Source organism: Perognathus longimembris, chromosome 20 (genome assembly GCF_023159225.1).
Source record: "Perognathus longimembris pacificus isolate PPM17 chromosome 20, ASM2315922v1, whole genome shotgun sequence".
Taxonomy (NCBI): Eukaryota; Metazoa; Chordata; class Mammalia; order Rodentia; family Heteromyidae; genus Perognathus; species Perognathus longimembris.
The window spans coordinates 37,951,186-37,967,413 of record NC_063180.1 but is presented as its reverse complement, the minus strand read 5'-3'; the positions used below and the strand labels follow the sequence as shown (position 1 = coordinate 37,967,413).

Sequence of the window (16,228 nt, the reverse complement as noted above, 5' to 3'; positions counted from 1 at the left end):
CTGCACCCCCTCGGATTTCTCCCCGGGATCCGCGTGGTGGGCCCAGGAGGCCTCGCACACCGGGCACGGCACGTACTGCTCCATGAGCGGGGTGCCGTCGCTCTCCGTGGCCGTCAGAGCTGCGTGGGGCCAGAGAGGGAGCACAGCTCGGGTCACGTGGCCGCGGGTCCCGGGACGTGGGTGCTCTGAGCAGCATCAGGGGGATCCCCAGGCCCCTGCCTGGCCCTCAGGGCGTCCGGAGCCCAGTGCCACACCTGGTGCCTTTCGAGAAGGTACAGGTCCTCGAAGGCTTCACGGGGGGGGGGGGGGGGGCTGTCTGAGAGCTGACCCCAAGCAGGGGCTGTGTAGCCAGGCGGCCCTGGGAAGGCTGCGGGAACAGGGGTGTTCTCAGGCAGGCCAGAGGCTGTCTTTGTGCAGGGCAGTTGGTGGATGTCTGGTGCCCCCTGAGCACCCTGCAAGGAGGGGCTAAGAGCTGCTGGTGGTATTGGGGCATGTTAGGTGCTGGGTGCTGAGTCTGCATATCAGGTACTTGTCAAATTCCCCAGGATCTGCTAGAGATCATGGCTGGTAGGGAAACGCCAAGTGCCCAGAGGGTTGATAGGTATATATGGGACCCCTCCCCTCTTGGATCAGCAAGGCTCACCTCTGAGCCTCATTCTAAGCCTTTTTAAAAAAAAACACGCTGATCACCTGGTCAGAATGATCGGCACCCCAGGGACCCCAAGCGCTAAAGAAAGACGAGATGCCGGAGCCCAGAATGTCCCCCCTGCGCCATCCGGCTGCCTCCTTCCTCACACTTTCTGATGGTTTCCTGGGAGGCGTTTGGTGCTGGGACCCTAAACTCACTCCAGAGCTCAGCTTCCAGCTTCCAAAGGCCAGAGGAAAGCTCTGCGCTCCGGCCATTATCCCCTCTGCCTCCCCCTTGAGGACCCGGCTGAGGGTCTGCCTCCACCCCACAAGTAAGGTCCTCAGCCAGGTAGGGGGCCTGCATGGTATAGGAGTCCAACTCCTGGCACAATCGCGGTGGGGTTCAGGGCCCATGCCTTCCCCTCTGGGCCCTGGCTCAGAGCTTGGCGATCCCTCCAGCCAGGACCCTTGAAGAACTTTCCTTCCTCATTCTTGGGCTGAACCCTGGTGGGACTTTTTGCTTCCAAGGAGAAGCAGCCCCAACCCTGATTTATAAAGGCACAGAAACGTGATTAAATGCTTGGTTGGCTCTGGAACATTCCAGAATGTTCTGCAACCGTTTTCTTACCAGGAAACCACTGATCGATCAGGGAGTTGACGTGGTCAGTGATAAAGGCCATGGCGGAGAAGTCTCTCATTTCTGATTGACAGATGATTTTAATTCCTCCGCTTTTTTTCTTTTTCCAGTTCACATCCGAGGATTCCACACTGCAACCCAGAAAGAAATAAGAACCCATCGCCTTCCTGCCCCCGCCACCCCCCACCCTTGAGGTCAGCCTCTCCACCCCCACGGTCAGCCCTCACCCCAGCCCACAGGGGCCCTGTGCCCTGCAGGGCTGTCCACGTGACAGCTTTGTCTCGAAACGGACCTCCTTTGTCTTTGTCCCCCTCTCCCATGGGCCCCAACTCCGCAAAGTAGCCTAAGATGACTTTGCACTAGTGGTGGCTTGGTTCAGAGTGGTCCCTACCTCTCAGGCGTCGCCCCAAGGAAACCCCTTTACTCTCTGAATCATGGGGTCCTGTAGTGCCATGGGGTTTAAGAACTGCCTGGGTGGGGGGGGGGGGTGTGGAGCTTCTTTCTGCCAAGGGCTAGCTACCATTCTCAGGCTACACAAAATTGCTAACACAGACACGTACGTGGCTGTGGGAAGCCTGCAAGAAGCAAACATGTCCGTCCATGCAAACATGCGTCCAAGCAAACATGCCACGCACCAGAGGATTTCAAGGACCATATGCAGCCCAGAAGAGGGGCATTCCCCATCCCTTTATGGGAGCTTCAAGACCAAAAAGTGGTCTAAGCTGGATGCCAGTGGCTCATGACTGTCATCCTAGCTACTCAGAAAGCTGAGATCTGAGGATTACAGTTCGAAGCCAGCCCAGGCAGGAAAGATCATGAGACTCTTATCTCCAATATACTACCAAAAAAGCCAGAAGTAGATCTGTGGTAAAATGTGGTGAAAGAAGCTCAAGAGCTGGGCACCATGGCTCATGCCTGCAATCCTAGCTACTCAGGATGCGAAGATGTGAGGGTCACAGTTCGAAGCCAGCCCAGGCGGCAAAGTCCATAAGATGCTTATGTCCAATGAACCATCAGAAAACCGGAAGTAGTGCTGGGGCTGAAAGCCTTGAGTGAAAAAGCTCAGGGACAGTGCCCAGGCCCCGAGTTCAAGCCCCGAAACCGACAAAAAAGTGGGTGGGGCCCAAATGAGTCACACCAAAAACTTATTCTATACCCTCTCCTCACAGCTTATTTTGAAAAAATTCACTGTGACTATGAAGCCATCACATGCGCCGATCATTCATTAAGTCTGTTGCTGTGACTGACTCACAGAACAACAAAAAAAAGAGTACAACTTACTGAGTCAGTGTGAAATCAAGACCAAAAAAATCCAAGAGTCCTTGGGGGGCCTGGGGTGGGGGGCTGGCTTCTCATAGCCCAGTGAGTCCTTGGGGGGCCCTGGGGTGAGTGGGCTGGGTGGACCTAGTTCAGGGACTGGGCTCAGTGTGCAAACCATTTACCATTTATTGCCCTCCATCCTGGCTGTGGCCCCCACGTGGCCCCCTCCCCCGGAAGTACAGGTGGGATGAATGCAGGGGACTTCCGGGACATTTGCAGGGAGATCCCATACTTCTAAAACACTGCCACAGCAAGCTCTCTCAGGAGCAGAATCGTGGGCATCAAGTGGATGGGTCAGGCGTGGGGATGGGGGTGGGGGGGGTGTTGTTGTTGCTATGATGTCATGCTGGCCAGGGTGGGCGGGCTTCCGGGCACGCTCACCTGAGGTAGCCCCCGTCAAAGGTGACCAGGAGCCCTTCCTGCCAATAGATGGTCTGGTTTCTTTTCACTCGGAATGTGCTGCAGCGGTTTCTCTGGTTGCCCGTGAAGCTGTAGATGGTGACTTTCCTGTTCCGGCCTCTCGTATTCTTCTTGTTTTCAAAGAGCTGAAAGGCAAGGGAGAAAATATCTGCTTAAGTATTCCAGGGGCTCCATGCTCGCCTGCTTGGCCCTGTGTAGAAGGAGGCTGGCCTGGAAGTCCCCCCCACCCGATTTTCCACCCCTCACCAACTGCAGCTCCCTCTTCCTTCCAAGTTAAACGCCACATAATCCCCATGGGGGCTCAATGTGGGAACAGATGTCCCAAGCCGTTGGAAATAGGTTTTGCTTTTTGCAAAAAAAATAAAAATTGTTTTTTTAACCCTCCCTGACTTCACAAGTTAAAAGTAATGTTGGAAACTTGGGCCAAGACAGAAAAATAGAAGAGGGAAAAAAAATCAATCTTATCTCCAATTAAGCAGAGAGATCATTAAAAACTTTGGTAACTGAAATTTCAGATTTTTTTTTAAGGCGTATATATGCCTGGGTGCTGGTGGCTCATGCCTGTCATTCTAGCTACTCAGGAGGCTGAGATTCCTGGGAATCACAGTTCAAAGCCAGCCTGGGCAGGAAAGTCTACAAGAGTCTTATCTCCAATGAACCACCAGAAAACTGGAAGTGACGCTGTGGCTCAAAGTGGTAGAGCACCAGCCTTGAGTGAAAGAACTCAGGGGCAGTGTCCAGGCCCTGAGTTCAAGCTCCCATGACTGCCAGAAAAAGAAAAACCTACATGTGCTTAAAAAAACAGCAAAGTCTACGTTTTTAACTTTGCAGGCTTTTCAGCTGGGGGTATGGTGCTTGTCTTCCATGCATAAAACCCTGAGTTCAGTTTCTGGCACCATCCAAAAAAATAAACAGATATATGTGCTTTTAAAAAACACTTTTACTATGCCACTAAAACCTCCCTGAAAATATGGTTGGTGCAGATGGCTCACAACTATAATCCTAACTACTCAGAAGATTAAGATCTGGAGGACTGAAGTGTGAAGCCAGCCAAGGCAGAAAAGTCTTTGAGACTTTGTCTCTAATTAGCCAGCAAAAAACAGGACTAGAGGCATTGCTCAAAGGATAGCAAGTAAGCTGGGTGAACGTGAGGCCCTGAGTTCAAGCTCTTGTACACACACACACACACACACACACACACACACACACACACACCGCTATAATGGCAACTGTAATTTTGATGGATCCCAGCCTCCAGAGGAGGAGCGAAGATTCGAAGTGTGATCTACTGATGCCTTCCCAATTTCTGCCTTCCAAACAAGCTGGAGTTACAGGCCTGAGCCCCGCATCCCATCCTGAGTCTGTAGGCTGTAAGGTGATGAGAACATCATCAGTGCTGGCCGTCAAACCACCGACCACCACAGCCGCTGGCCACCGGAGCTAGGTCCAGCGCCGTGGCTCTTTGCTGATTTGATAGATGAATAGCTGCGTCCATTGCCGTGTGAATTTGCATGCCTTTGATTGGTACCGAGACCCGGAGCTCTTTCCCCCTGGGTCATCCGTGTGAATTTCAATAGGAGTTCTCTCCAATTTTGAGGGATGCTACTGGGAAGGACGCCCATCTCCTGTCTCTGCACCCAGCTGGGCCCCAGCTTCCCAGACTCTGAGACCTCCCACGTAGACGCAGCAGGACCCAGAGTTCAAAGGCAGGACAGAGGGACAGATGGAAGCCTAGGACGGCCAGCCCTGCACCAGCTCTCAGTCAGCGCATGCTCCTGGGGTCATAAACAAATCTCTCTTCCTGTTAACACCGGCTGCAACACTTCTGATGGATTCCCAGGCTCTTGCATTTATTTTCTTTCCCATTTTAATAAAATGAGAAGCTCAGAAACCATCTCTGCCAGGTGTCAGTGGCTCACATCTCTAATCCTGACCTCTTAGGAGGCTGGGACCTAAGGATCGACGTTCCAAGCCAACCCAGGTAGGAAAGACCGGGACTCTTATCTCCAATGAGCCACCAAAAAAAAAAGCAGGATCTGGAACTGTGACTCAAGTGGTAGAGTATTAGGCTTGAGCAAAAAAGCTAAGGGACAGTGCCAGGCCCTGAGGTCACACCCCAGTACCAACAGAAAGAAAATAATAGAGAGAGAGAGAGAGAGAGAGAGAGAGAGACAGACAGAGACAGAGAGAAAGAAAGAAAGAAAGAAAGAAAGAAAGAAAGAAAGAAAGAAAGAAAGAAAGAAAGAAAGAAAAGGAAAAAAGAAAGAACAAGATGAGGGAGGGAGGGAGGAGGAGAGAGAGAAGAAGGAAGGAAGGAAGGAAAGAAGGAAGAAAGGAAGGAAGGAAAGGAGGGAAGGAAGGAAAAGAGGGAAGGAGGAAAGGAAGGAAGGAAGTAGAAAAGGAAGGAAGGAGGGAAGGAAGGAAAGAAGGAGGGAAGGAAGGAGGGAAGGAAGGAAGGAAGGAAGGAAGGAAGGAAGGAAGGAAGGAAAAAGGAGAACTTCCTGTTGACACTCACGATTCTGATCTGTGTGGTCTGGTGTGGCCTAGGTGGGTTAGTGTCCCCAGTCTAGAATTTAGCCAGGACAGCAAGACCAGCTTTTACACTTGTGGCCTGCACACAGCCCAACCCCGGGGAACAGCTAAAATACTAACTTAAAGGACGCTGTTGCCGAGTACTGTAAATTAATTAAAAGCCCCTCGATATTATATCTGTGCCCTTTGATCTGAGCTATTCTCTCCGGCTGCAGTCACCTTGTTTGCAGGAGGAAAGACTAGATCCAGGGAGAGGTATCTTGGGTGGAAGGCAAACAGCCCCTCAGACAAGCATTGTCTCCTTATCATCTTAAAGCAAACAGCCAAAAACTCAGTAGATCCCCCTCCCATTCTGTTCTGGTAATAAAGAGATAACAACTCTACAGAGCTCCTCCCAGGACAAAGAGGAGCTAATGGTCCACCAGCCACACCTGTGACCCAGGCTGTTTTAACTCCCCTGGCCTTTCTCACACCCTACCCCCAAATCTCCCTATTTAACCTGAAGCCAATGCCCGAACCCCCCAAAGATGGCGGATGATGTCCCGAAGTGCTGTCTGCCCATGGCTGCCTTGAATCAGCTCCTTTCTCTGCCCTCCATCATGTCTCTTTATTTGGCCTATGGGGGAGAGTGGCCGGATCTAACTTGGGACTCCTGGACTTTGGGCCTGAGGTCTGAAACCCCATTTCAAGCCCAGTTGTGCAGAGCTAGCACTGCGGGGGGTGGAGCCATCCTGGGGTGAGCTGGTCGGGTCAGCGCGCAGGGGAGCTGTGGGGATCCCCGCTAACAGGAAGTGACCTGTCCAGGCAGTGTGCACACAGACCCCGCTGCCCCGGGATGCTCACAGGAGGATGCCCGCACGCCTCCCCGCTGCGGGGTCCACCCGCACTCCTCCCCTCTGCACAACCCGCGGGTACCTGCAGGTCCATCTCGGCCAGGCTGACCAGCATCCGCGCTATGAACCTTTGCCAGAAGCCGACAGGCACGAAGCTCATCTTAAACACGCGCTGGATGGCGTTGGCCGCGGGGTGTCTCATACCGTGCGTGTCCAGCCCGGGTTTGGATGGGAGGAGGTGCGGCAGGAGGTAGCTGAAACACATCAAGGGGACCAGTGACCAGCATGGCCTGGGCTCTGCTAGCAATGCTCCGGCTAGAGGCCATCCTTACTGAACCTATGGAGTGAAGGGGAGGTGTGGCTCAACTGGTAGAGCGTCAGCCTTTAGCAAAAAACGAAGTGACAGAACCCAGGGCCTGAGTTCAAGTCCCAGTATTGGAAATAAAACGAAAAGAAAAGAAGGAGGTTAGACACAACGGACAGTTGCTTCTCAGCACACTAGCCTGCGGTTGGGGAATCATTAGCATTAGCTGTGGTTGGTGAGAGGGGAAAACAAACACAGATGCACAGTTCTGGGGCAGTGCAGATACTGGAGTTAGAGGAATGGGGGTTGTTTCATTCTTTGGGCTCGTCCAAGTTGTTTATTGTTCTTAGCCAACTGAGACAACGCCATTGTCTTAACAATTTAGTATATGACTATTTGGTGCAAGAGAAGATGTTTTATGAGGCCATCATAAAAAAACCCGCTGCGTCACTGGGTGACCACGGGTTCTGTTATTATGTGAAACAGCTGGAGCCCGGGCGGTCCCTCTGTGTGCCTGGAGCCGGGTTGGGCGCAGGGCTGGGGGGGGACCGGGTGAGCCCCACGCCTGCAGACATCGGATTCTTTTCTTAACAACAGTTTTTGTCTTCAGCGATCTCAAGTCTCTTAAAATAAATTCATTTCAGTTCAATCCATGTACTTCGAAGTTTCTGGAAGAGAATGTCCCCAATTTTTATACAATTGGCCCTTTGTATCCATGATCCAAGTATTAGACTAATCCCAGATTGAAGAAAAAAGTTTTGTGGGTTTTTTTGTTGTTGTTGTTGTTTTTTTGAAGCTGGACCCTGGTGACTCGGGCCTGCAATCCTAGCTACTCAGGAGGCTGAGATCGGAGTATGGTGGTTCAAAGCCAGCTCAGGCAGGAAAGTTTGTGAGACGCTTATTTTCAGTGAACCACCAGAAAACCAAAAGGGAAGCGATGGCCCCAAGTGGTAGAGTGCTAGCCTTGAGCACAAAGGCTCAGGGACAGCGCTCAGGCCCTCAGTTCAAGCCCCACAGGGAATGAAAACAAATCGGAGCCAGGCACCCATGGTTTTTGGCTGCAATTCCACTCAGGAGGCTGAGATCCGAGGGTGGAGTCAGTACCGGGACCTGAACCCAAGGCCTTGTGTTTTGTTTTTTAATTGTTTTTCTTTTTCTTTTTTTTTTTTTACATTGGCACTTTTATTTTTGTTTAATTAAATACATTATTTTAATCCCATCTTGATTCCATTATTTGCTATTATTATATGCATTAATTTTGCACAAATTACTCTGATATATCCATGCATACATATGATGTGTATTGATCATGCCCTTCCATCTTTCTTTTATCCTAGGATCCTTCCTAATCCCCAGTAAACCCTGTCGTACTGAAAGGCAGTATTAAATCTAGTTTTAACTTACATCTGCTCCTTCATAGGTAAACATGCTTTATTCGCTATGTATTAAGTTCTTTGATTTTGATAGACTTTGCCTGAATTTTTTCATAATCCTTATTCTTGGGATTCCGTTAGCTTTTAAAACTGTGAATTTACAGTCTATCAAATTTGCAAATTTTCAATTCATTATTTCTTCAAATGCTTTATCTTCCTCATTTTTCTTTTTTTTTTTTATATGTCCTTTCTTTTTATTTTTATTTTATTTTTTTTCTCAAATTTTTATTATCAAACTGACGTACAGAGAGGTTACAGTATCATACGTTGGGCATTGGATACATTTCTTGTACTGTTTGTTGCCTTGTCCCTCATGCCCCCCTCCCTCCCCCCTTTCCCTCCCCCCTCCCAGTTGTTCAGTTCACTTACACCAAATAGTTTTGCAAGTATTGCTTTTGTAGTTATTTCTCTTTTTTTACCCTGTGTCTCTCGAATTTGGTATTCCCTTTGAATTTCCTACTTCCCATACCAGTAAACACGGTTTCCAATATACTCAGATAAGATTACAGAGATAGTGTAGGTGCAAACATAGGAAGGTGATACAAAACATCATCAATAATAGAAACTACACATACACATAGGACGTTGAAAGTAATTATAACTGTGATATATCACTTGTTTCCATATCATGGAGTTCATTTCATTTAGCATCATCTTATGTGTTTCTAAGGGTATAGCTATTGGGCCTTGTGATGCTCTGCTATGGCTTGCCTAAACCTGTACTAATTATTCCCAATAAGGGAGGCCATAGAGTCCATGTTTCTTTGGGTCTGGCTCACTTCACTTAGTATAACTATTTCCAAGTCCTTCCATTTCCTTACAAATGGAACATAAAATTCCATTGTGTAAATGTACCACATTTTCCTGATCCATTCATCTACGGAGGGGCATCTGGGTTGGTTCCAGCTTCTCGCTATGACAAATTGTGCTGCGATGAACATTGTTGTGCTGGTGGCATTACTGTGATTTTGTTTGTTTTTTTTGCCAGAGCTGAGGACTGAACTCGGGGCCTTGCGCTCACCAGGCAGGTGCTCTTCCGCGGAGCTAAATCCCCAGCCCCAGGCCTTGTGTTTTTTTTTTTTTGTTTTTTTTTTTTGGCCAGTCCTGGGCCTTGAACTCAGGGCCTGAGCACTGTCCCTGGCTTCTTCCCGCTCAAGGCTAGCACTCTGCCACTTGAGCCACAGCGCCGCTTCTGGCCGTTTTCTGTATATGTGGTGCTGGGGAATCGAACCTAGGGCCTCGTGTATCCGAGGCAGGCACTCTTGCCACTAGGCTATATCCCCAGCCCCCAGGCCTTGTGTTTTTGCTCAGCTTTTTCCCTCATGGCTGGTACTCTACCATGATTTTTCTTGGATCTCAGCCTCTTGAGGTGCTGGGATTACAGGCAGGGTCCACCAGCTCCTGGCTCTGTCTTAGTTCCTCAGGGAATGCCTCAGTTTACCCCTGGGCCCCCAGCGGGGTACACTCATCAGTCCTCCCCATCCTGTCTGCTCCCTCCACCCATGTCACACTCAGGCTGGAACTCTCACAGGACTGCTTACGTTGTGTCCTGTGCACGTGGCTTCCCACACCCTCTCCCTGCAGCCAGGCACCTGGGCGGGGGGGGGGGGGGCGGGGGGAGGGGGATGGGCAGCCCGCCAGGCGAACAGAGCAGAGGCTCCATGATATTTTGGAGGGAAGGATACTTTACTGATTCGAGGGTATTGGGGGGCCTCCCATTTGCTAAGCGAGTGCTCTACCTACAGCCACTCCAGCAACCCCTTTTTGCATTGGTTACTTTTGAGGCAGCGTCTTGCTTTCTATCTGGACCCATCTGGACTGTGAGCCTCCTATTTGTACTGCCACTGTTGCTGGAACGACAGGCATGTGCCACTGCACCCAACCATAGTGCTCCCGGAGCGGAGATTGCAGGCACAAGCCACCTTCTCCAGCCACTGGCTCAGATGGAGTCTCGAGAAGTTTTATGCCAGGGTTGGCCTCGAACTGTGATTCCCTTATATTTTCACCTCTCAGGTAGCTAGGATTACAGTCTTGAGCCTGCTCATCTGTCTATCTATCTATCTATCTATCTATCTATCTATCTATTCTATCTATCTTAGGACTCATGACCCTGCCTCTTGTTTCGGTCTCCGGGGTGCTGGGATTATAGGAATACCACCATGCGTAGCTAGGTAGGGATGGCTTGGAAGCCAGACAGGAAATGAAGAGACTGGAAATCAGACTGGCTGTGGAGGGTGGATCTCAAGGAAATGGACTTCCTGGAGAGCCCACTGCAGCTGGCCAGTGAGCAATTAGCTAGTTCAGAGACCCAGGCGGCAGCATGCTACAAGACAGCTTATGGCACAGCGGGCTAGACAGAACTTGTCCGGGGGGGGGGCCTTGAAACTATTGCCTGTGCTAAGATGGAAAGCATCCGGTCTGCCTGGCTGGGTGCAGAGCCAGTTCCAAGTCCTGGGCATGTATTAGCTAATTTAATCCCGACTGCAACGATCATTCTTGTAGGCCACACTATCACCCCCATTTGAAAGGGAGTAGAAACAAGAAGGCAGACATGAATGATCCCCGTCCAAGACCTGGCTGATCTGATGACTCCACCAAATAGAAATCTAGACACACCTCCACCTCTGAGCACGGAGTCGCCGGCACAGCCCAGGCTAGGGGCTCGCTCACCTGTCATTGGCGACGGGCAGGGCGATCTCGAACTTGGCCAGGAACTGGAAGTACTGCTCCTCGGTTTGCTGCGTGAAGCCAGTCCCCACCAGCAGCATTCTGAGGTCTTCCGCACGGATCACGCCATTCTTGGCCACCGATCGGGAGCCTTTGATGTTAAAGATCCGCTGCAGACACTCGGAGAGCCAGATGGGGTCGAGGAAGTAGAGGTTCCTGAGGCCGTGGCTGGTGTCGGGAAAGTGGAGCAGCGTGCCCGTCTCTATGAGGAAGTTCGTGGCTGTGGGGTGGGGGGGTGGAGGCATCGTTACACTCGAGGGCAAAAGGGACCCCCAAAGAGGGGACCAGTCACTAACTCCTCCCGGGAAGAAATGACACAGCTCACGCCTGTCATCCTAGCTACTCAGGAGGCTGAGATCTGAGGATTGAGGTTCAAAGCCAGCCCGGGCAGGAAAGTCCATGAGACTCTTATCTCCAATGAACCACCAGAAAACCGGAAGTGGTGCTGTGGCTCAAAGTGGTAGAGTGCTAGCCCTGAGCAAAAAAGGTCAGGAATAGCACCCAGGCTCTGAGTTCAAGCCCCAGGGCCGGCACAATAATAAATAAATAAACAAAAGCTGCCTGCTCTGTCCACCCTGGGGGAAAGGGGACCAGTCTGCTTTGCTCGGGTGTGTGTCCTCCATGGCGGAGGGAAGTCAAAAAGGCCGCGAGGACTCCAGCTAGATTTGTGCTTCTCCCACGGACAGTCTATCCCCCTGCCCTGTCAAGTATGGAAGGCTCTCAGGCCTTCCCTCCCCTGGGGAGGGCCAGCCTCTCCGTGCCCCCAGTCCCGCCTGTGCCAGTTGGCTGCCCACCCTCCAGGCCCCCTCCCCCGCCCACCAGACTGCAGGTCCTCGTAGTCTTTGAGGTCGTTGCCGGGCGTCTGGTCCACCAGCTGCTCTAGCTGCCTGTCGGTCAGGTACTGCACCTCGTCGCCCAGGTTCCGCCGTTGCTGCTCGGCCAGCACCGCCTCCTGCAGGTTCAGGTAGCTCCTGGGGATCTGGGGGGACACAGTCCTGAGCTGGAAGAGCCCCCGTCCTCCTCAGTCCCCTTGGATCCTCTGAGGGTGTGTGTGCACGGGGCATGGCTGACCCACTGAGAAGCGAGTGCGGAGCGCGGGCGAGGGCACCCACCAGCCTCCCCGCCAGCCGCTGGCAGCCGATGGTGCTGCCCACGTCCTTCATGTTGCAGGCGACGTGGAAGAGCAGCTGCCGCAGGCCTTCCAGGCCCTCCAGGCTCTTGCAGGAAATCTCACTGTGTGTAGAAAGATCCAGGCTTAGTCAGGGCTCCAGAGGAAGCCCAGCTTCTCTGTCTCCCCCCAGAAGCTTCACCCCCGAAAGCTGCAAGGCTGGAGGACTCAAGCCTAACATGTAATAGGAAGGGGGAGGAAGGGGCGACACTATTCACTAACTGTCGAGGGCTGGGGATATGGCCCAGTGGCAAGAGCGCTTGCCTCGTATACATGAAGCCCTGGGTTCGATTCCCCAGCACCACATATATAGAAAATGGCCAGAAGTGGCGCTGTGGCTCAAGTGGCAGAGTGCTAGCCTTGAGCAAAAAGAAGCCAGGGACAGTGCTCAGACTCTGAGTTCAAGCCCCAGGACTGGCAAAAACAAAACAAAACAAAACCTGTCGAATGGCAACTCCTTTGTACAATGACTTAAAGATAATAAGAAAATATATTTAAAAAAAAAGATGAGTCTGGAGACCTTGCTCAGTGCCCAGCGCCACATGGGCAGTCCAGGCCATGTTGCTGTGCTGTTGTCCCAACATGCTGAGTTAAGACAAAGAGCAAGGTCAGGAACAGACTTGCAGTGGGACTTCCAAGGATCCTAGCTGGAAGGAGACTGGGCTCAGGCTGGACCCAGGGATCTGAGCCTTTATTCTTTTCTTTTTTTTTTTTTTTTTGCCAGTCCTGGGGCTTGGACTCAGGGCCTGAGCACTGTCCCTGGCTTCTTTTTGCTCAAGGCTAGCACTCTGCCACTTGAGCCACAGCGCCACTTCTGGCCGTTTTCTGTTTATGTGGTGCTGGGGAATCGAACCCAGGGCTTTATGTATGCGAGGCAAGCGCTCTTGCCACTAGGCCATATCCCCAGCCCTGAGCCTTTATTCTTAACAATTACCAATGCCTTGGGGGTTCCTCGGGACATCCCAGGAGGCCCCCACAGTCCAGTTCTGAGGGTTTTTTTTTTTTTTTGTACTGATTCTGGGGCTTGAACTCATGGCCAGGGCAATAGCTCTGAGCTCTTTTTGCTCAAGGCTAGTGCTCCACCACTTTGAGCCACAGCTCCACTTCCGGTTTTCTGGCGGTTCATTGTGGATGAGACTCTCACAGACTTTCTGTCCCCAGCTGCCTTTGAACCTCACTCCTCAGATGTCAGCCTCCCGAGCAGCTAGGATTACAGGTGTGAGCCACTGGGCTCCAGCCAGTTCTGAGTTCTGAGCCAGGGCCCTGTCCGTGGCATTCCACCCAAAGCGAGGCACCCTGAGGGGTACCCACAGAACCATAGCCGCACACCTTTTCCTCACCCACTGAGCCTCAGCTTCTCAATCTGCAAAGCGGGCACCCACAGCCCATGTAACGTGTGGATTGAGGCATGAGTGGAGCAGCAGGGCCAGGGCACTGATCCATCCCTTCCCATGCCCTGCGCCCCTTCCCCACGCCAGCTCCTTCCCCGCACCACAGGACCCCGGGGACCCAACCCCAGGCCCCGAATCTGCTGCCCTGGGGTCGCCCTGTGGCTGGCTCAGGGACGCTGTGGCCCTGTCTCCTGAGCCCCACGGTTGTTGTACCCTCTTGCTCCTGCCCCTGGGGTGGGGACAAGACCCAGGGTGCCTCCCCAAGCCCCAGAGCCAGGAAGATGGCCTCCCAGCCGGCAGACCCGGCCCAAGCGCTCACTGCAGGTGCTTGCAGGTGATGTCGGGGAAGCCGGTGGCTCTGGCCCCCGAGGGCGAGCGGCAGAGCGCCAGCACGTAGGCTCGCAGGGTGGCCACTCTCTCCACACGGAACTTGGCCTCGATCAAGTCCAGGTGCGTGCCGACCACCAGCACCACGGCGTTGGGGGCCTTGGCCTGCGGTGAGAACGCGTGTGTGAGGCCCCATCTCCAGCCCCGCACCGAGCTCCCGGGGGTGGAGGGGGGACTGAGGGAGGTCCTGGATGCCCATCACATAACCAGGCATCACTGGCATCCGTGACCCAGCACCTCGTGGGCTCGTGGTGCAATCGAGGGGTGTCAGGGCCCCCATGATCTTCTCCACACAGGGAGGTGCTGGGTTCAGCCCATGGGCCGGGAAATCTGACCCTCCAGATGCTGTGACTGCCCGAGCCCTGTCCCTTGGAGTCAAAGGTAGGAGTTCTCTTTTCACGTAATTGTAAAGAGGGTTTCTTCCTCTCTGTCGGTGTGGCTGTATTGAGATTTGAACTTGCCAGGCTGGTACTTGACCACTTGAGCCACGGGACTTCCTTCAGCTTTGTCGGTTTGTTTTCCTGGTTATTTTTGAGCTAGGGTCTCAGACTTGTCCGTCCGGGCTGGCCTCAGATCATAATCCTTCTCCTCTTAGCCTCCTGAGTGGCTGGAATTACAGGCCGGAGCCACTGATGCCAGCTTGATGATTTTTTTTTTTAACATTAGCATTCAGGAGTTGTACATTTCCCTTCACACAAGGTATTCCATGCCCCTCACCCCTTCAATCACTTTCCGTTATCTCCTCTCCTCTTGAAGCAATTCCAACTGGCTTCTTGCTCTATTTTCATACAGGCACATAAAGTGCTCTGAACATATTTTATCCTCTTTCACCCCCTGTTGGCCTTCCTAGCTCCTAGCTCCTCCTGATATCTGCCCTAAATCTCATCTTTTTAGTATATTTTAGTATATATAGGAGTTGTACCAACAGGTCATGCTATAGTAGAGTGTGTGTGTGTGTGTGTTTGTGTGTTGTGTCTGTGCGCTTGACTTGGCTTTTTTGCTCATTATTATTATTATTACTATTATTATTATTATTGCCAGTCCTGGGGCTTGGACTCAGGGCCTGAGCACTGTCCCTGGCTCCTTTTTGCTCAAGGCTAGCACTCTACCACTTGAGCCACAGCGCCACTTCTGGCTGCTTTCTATATATGTGGTGCTGGAGAATCGAACCCAGGGCCTTATGTATATGAAACAAGCACTCTTGCCACTAGGCCATATCCCCAGCCCCCACTTCTATTATTCTATTATTATTATTATTATTAATTATTTGCTAGTTAATTGGAGATAAGAGTCTCATAGACGTTCCTGCTCTGGTTGGCTTCGAATCTCGAGCCTCAGGCGTCAGCCTCCTGACTGGCTGGGATTACAGGCATGTGCCACAGGCTCCTGGCTTCTATTTTCGTCGGAAGAATCCCCCTCTTTCTCTCTCTCCTTTCTCCGTCCCAGGGGTTTGCAGGACCGCCGTTCGGAGGGGGGCAAAATGCATCGTACTTCCCCTTGTTTGCTCAGTACGGGGTAGGGGGGTGGTGCTTCAGAGAAGGGGTGACCCCTGCGACATGGAGAGCTGGGATGGGATGGAAGGGTTGCCCTCTTCTCACCTCAATGTTGAGCAGCCAAAACTGGAGGCTGGCCACCGCCTCCTCGCCCAGCGCCAGGTTCCACACCACCACGTACAGGGCCTTGTCCGTGAAGAAACACTGGTTGACAGTCGCCATGCTGGTGGGGCCGCCGATGTCCCAGACATTGAACTCCACCGACTCCACCTACTTGAGTAAGGCACAATGGAGAGGCATCTTACAGACCGGAGACACCATCAGGAAAACTGCTTCTCAGGGCTGAGTGTGGCGGTGCATGCCCGGAACCCCAGATTTTTTTTGGGGGGGGGGTGAGATAGGAAGATGGCCGCCTGAGACCAAACGGGCAATACTGCCAGATCTGAGAAACAAACTTGAGATGCCTGAATGGAAAACAAACTGAAGAAACTTTAAAAGGCAAAGAAGCAGGGCGCGGGGCAAGAGACGGGGTGTCAGCCCAGCGAGCAGGAAGCTGAGTGCCCAAAACCAAAACCAAAACACCAACGGAACATGGATGGGGGGGCAGAAAAGAAGAAGGAACACCACTTTGCATCTGAAAAGGATTCAACGACAGAAAAGTATGGACGTCCTAGAACATCTCTCAGGTCTCTGCAACTCAGGCAAGAGGAAGGGGTCCCGTGACACAAAGGTGGACTTCTAGAAGCTTCTCTCTTGCTACTAACAAAGCAAGGATGTCAGGGGGCATGGCAGTGGTCTTGGAGGCTGGGGCTCAGTGGTGATGGATGGGGGAGGGAGGGGGCTCGGCAGGGAGCCCCCAACACTGACATCACAGCCCCCAGAAGGGTGGATCCTTGTGTGCCAGTCAGATGGAGGAGGCGGTCTTGGGGGTGGCACCCACCAAGGAGCATGGGAAG

At 52.3% G+C, this 16,228-nt stretch overlaps 1 protein-coding gene across 1 annotated transcript in view; it reads right to left on the bottom strand.

The window, feature by feature from the left end:
* Lrrk1 (leucine rich repeat kinase 1) overlaps window positions 1-16,228 on the bottom strand; it is a 71,492-nt gene that overhangs the window by 19,057 nt on the left and 36,207 nt on the right. Inside the window, 9 exon segments of the mRNA XM_048369170.1 lie at window positions 1-119; window positions 1,256-1,395; window positions 2,966-3,129; window positions 6,452-6,623; window positions 10,777-11,053; window positions 11,653-11,812; window positions 11,946-12,066; window positions 13,712-13,884; window positions 15,378-15,542. The exon segment at window positions 1-119 is cut by the window's left edge and continues 131 nt beyond it. Coding sequence (XP_048225127.1) covers window positions 1-119; window positions 1,256-1,395; window positions 2,966-3,129; window positions 6,452-6,623; window positions 10,777-11,053; window positions 11,653-11,812; window positions 11,946-12,066; window positions 13,712-13,884; window positions 15,378-15,542 — 1,491 coding nt within the window.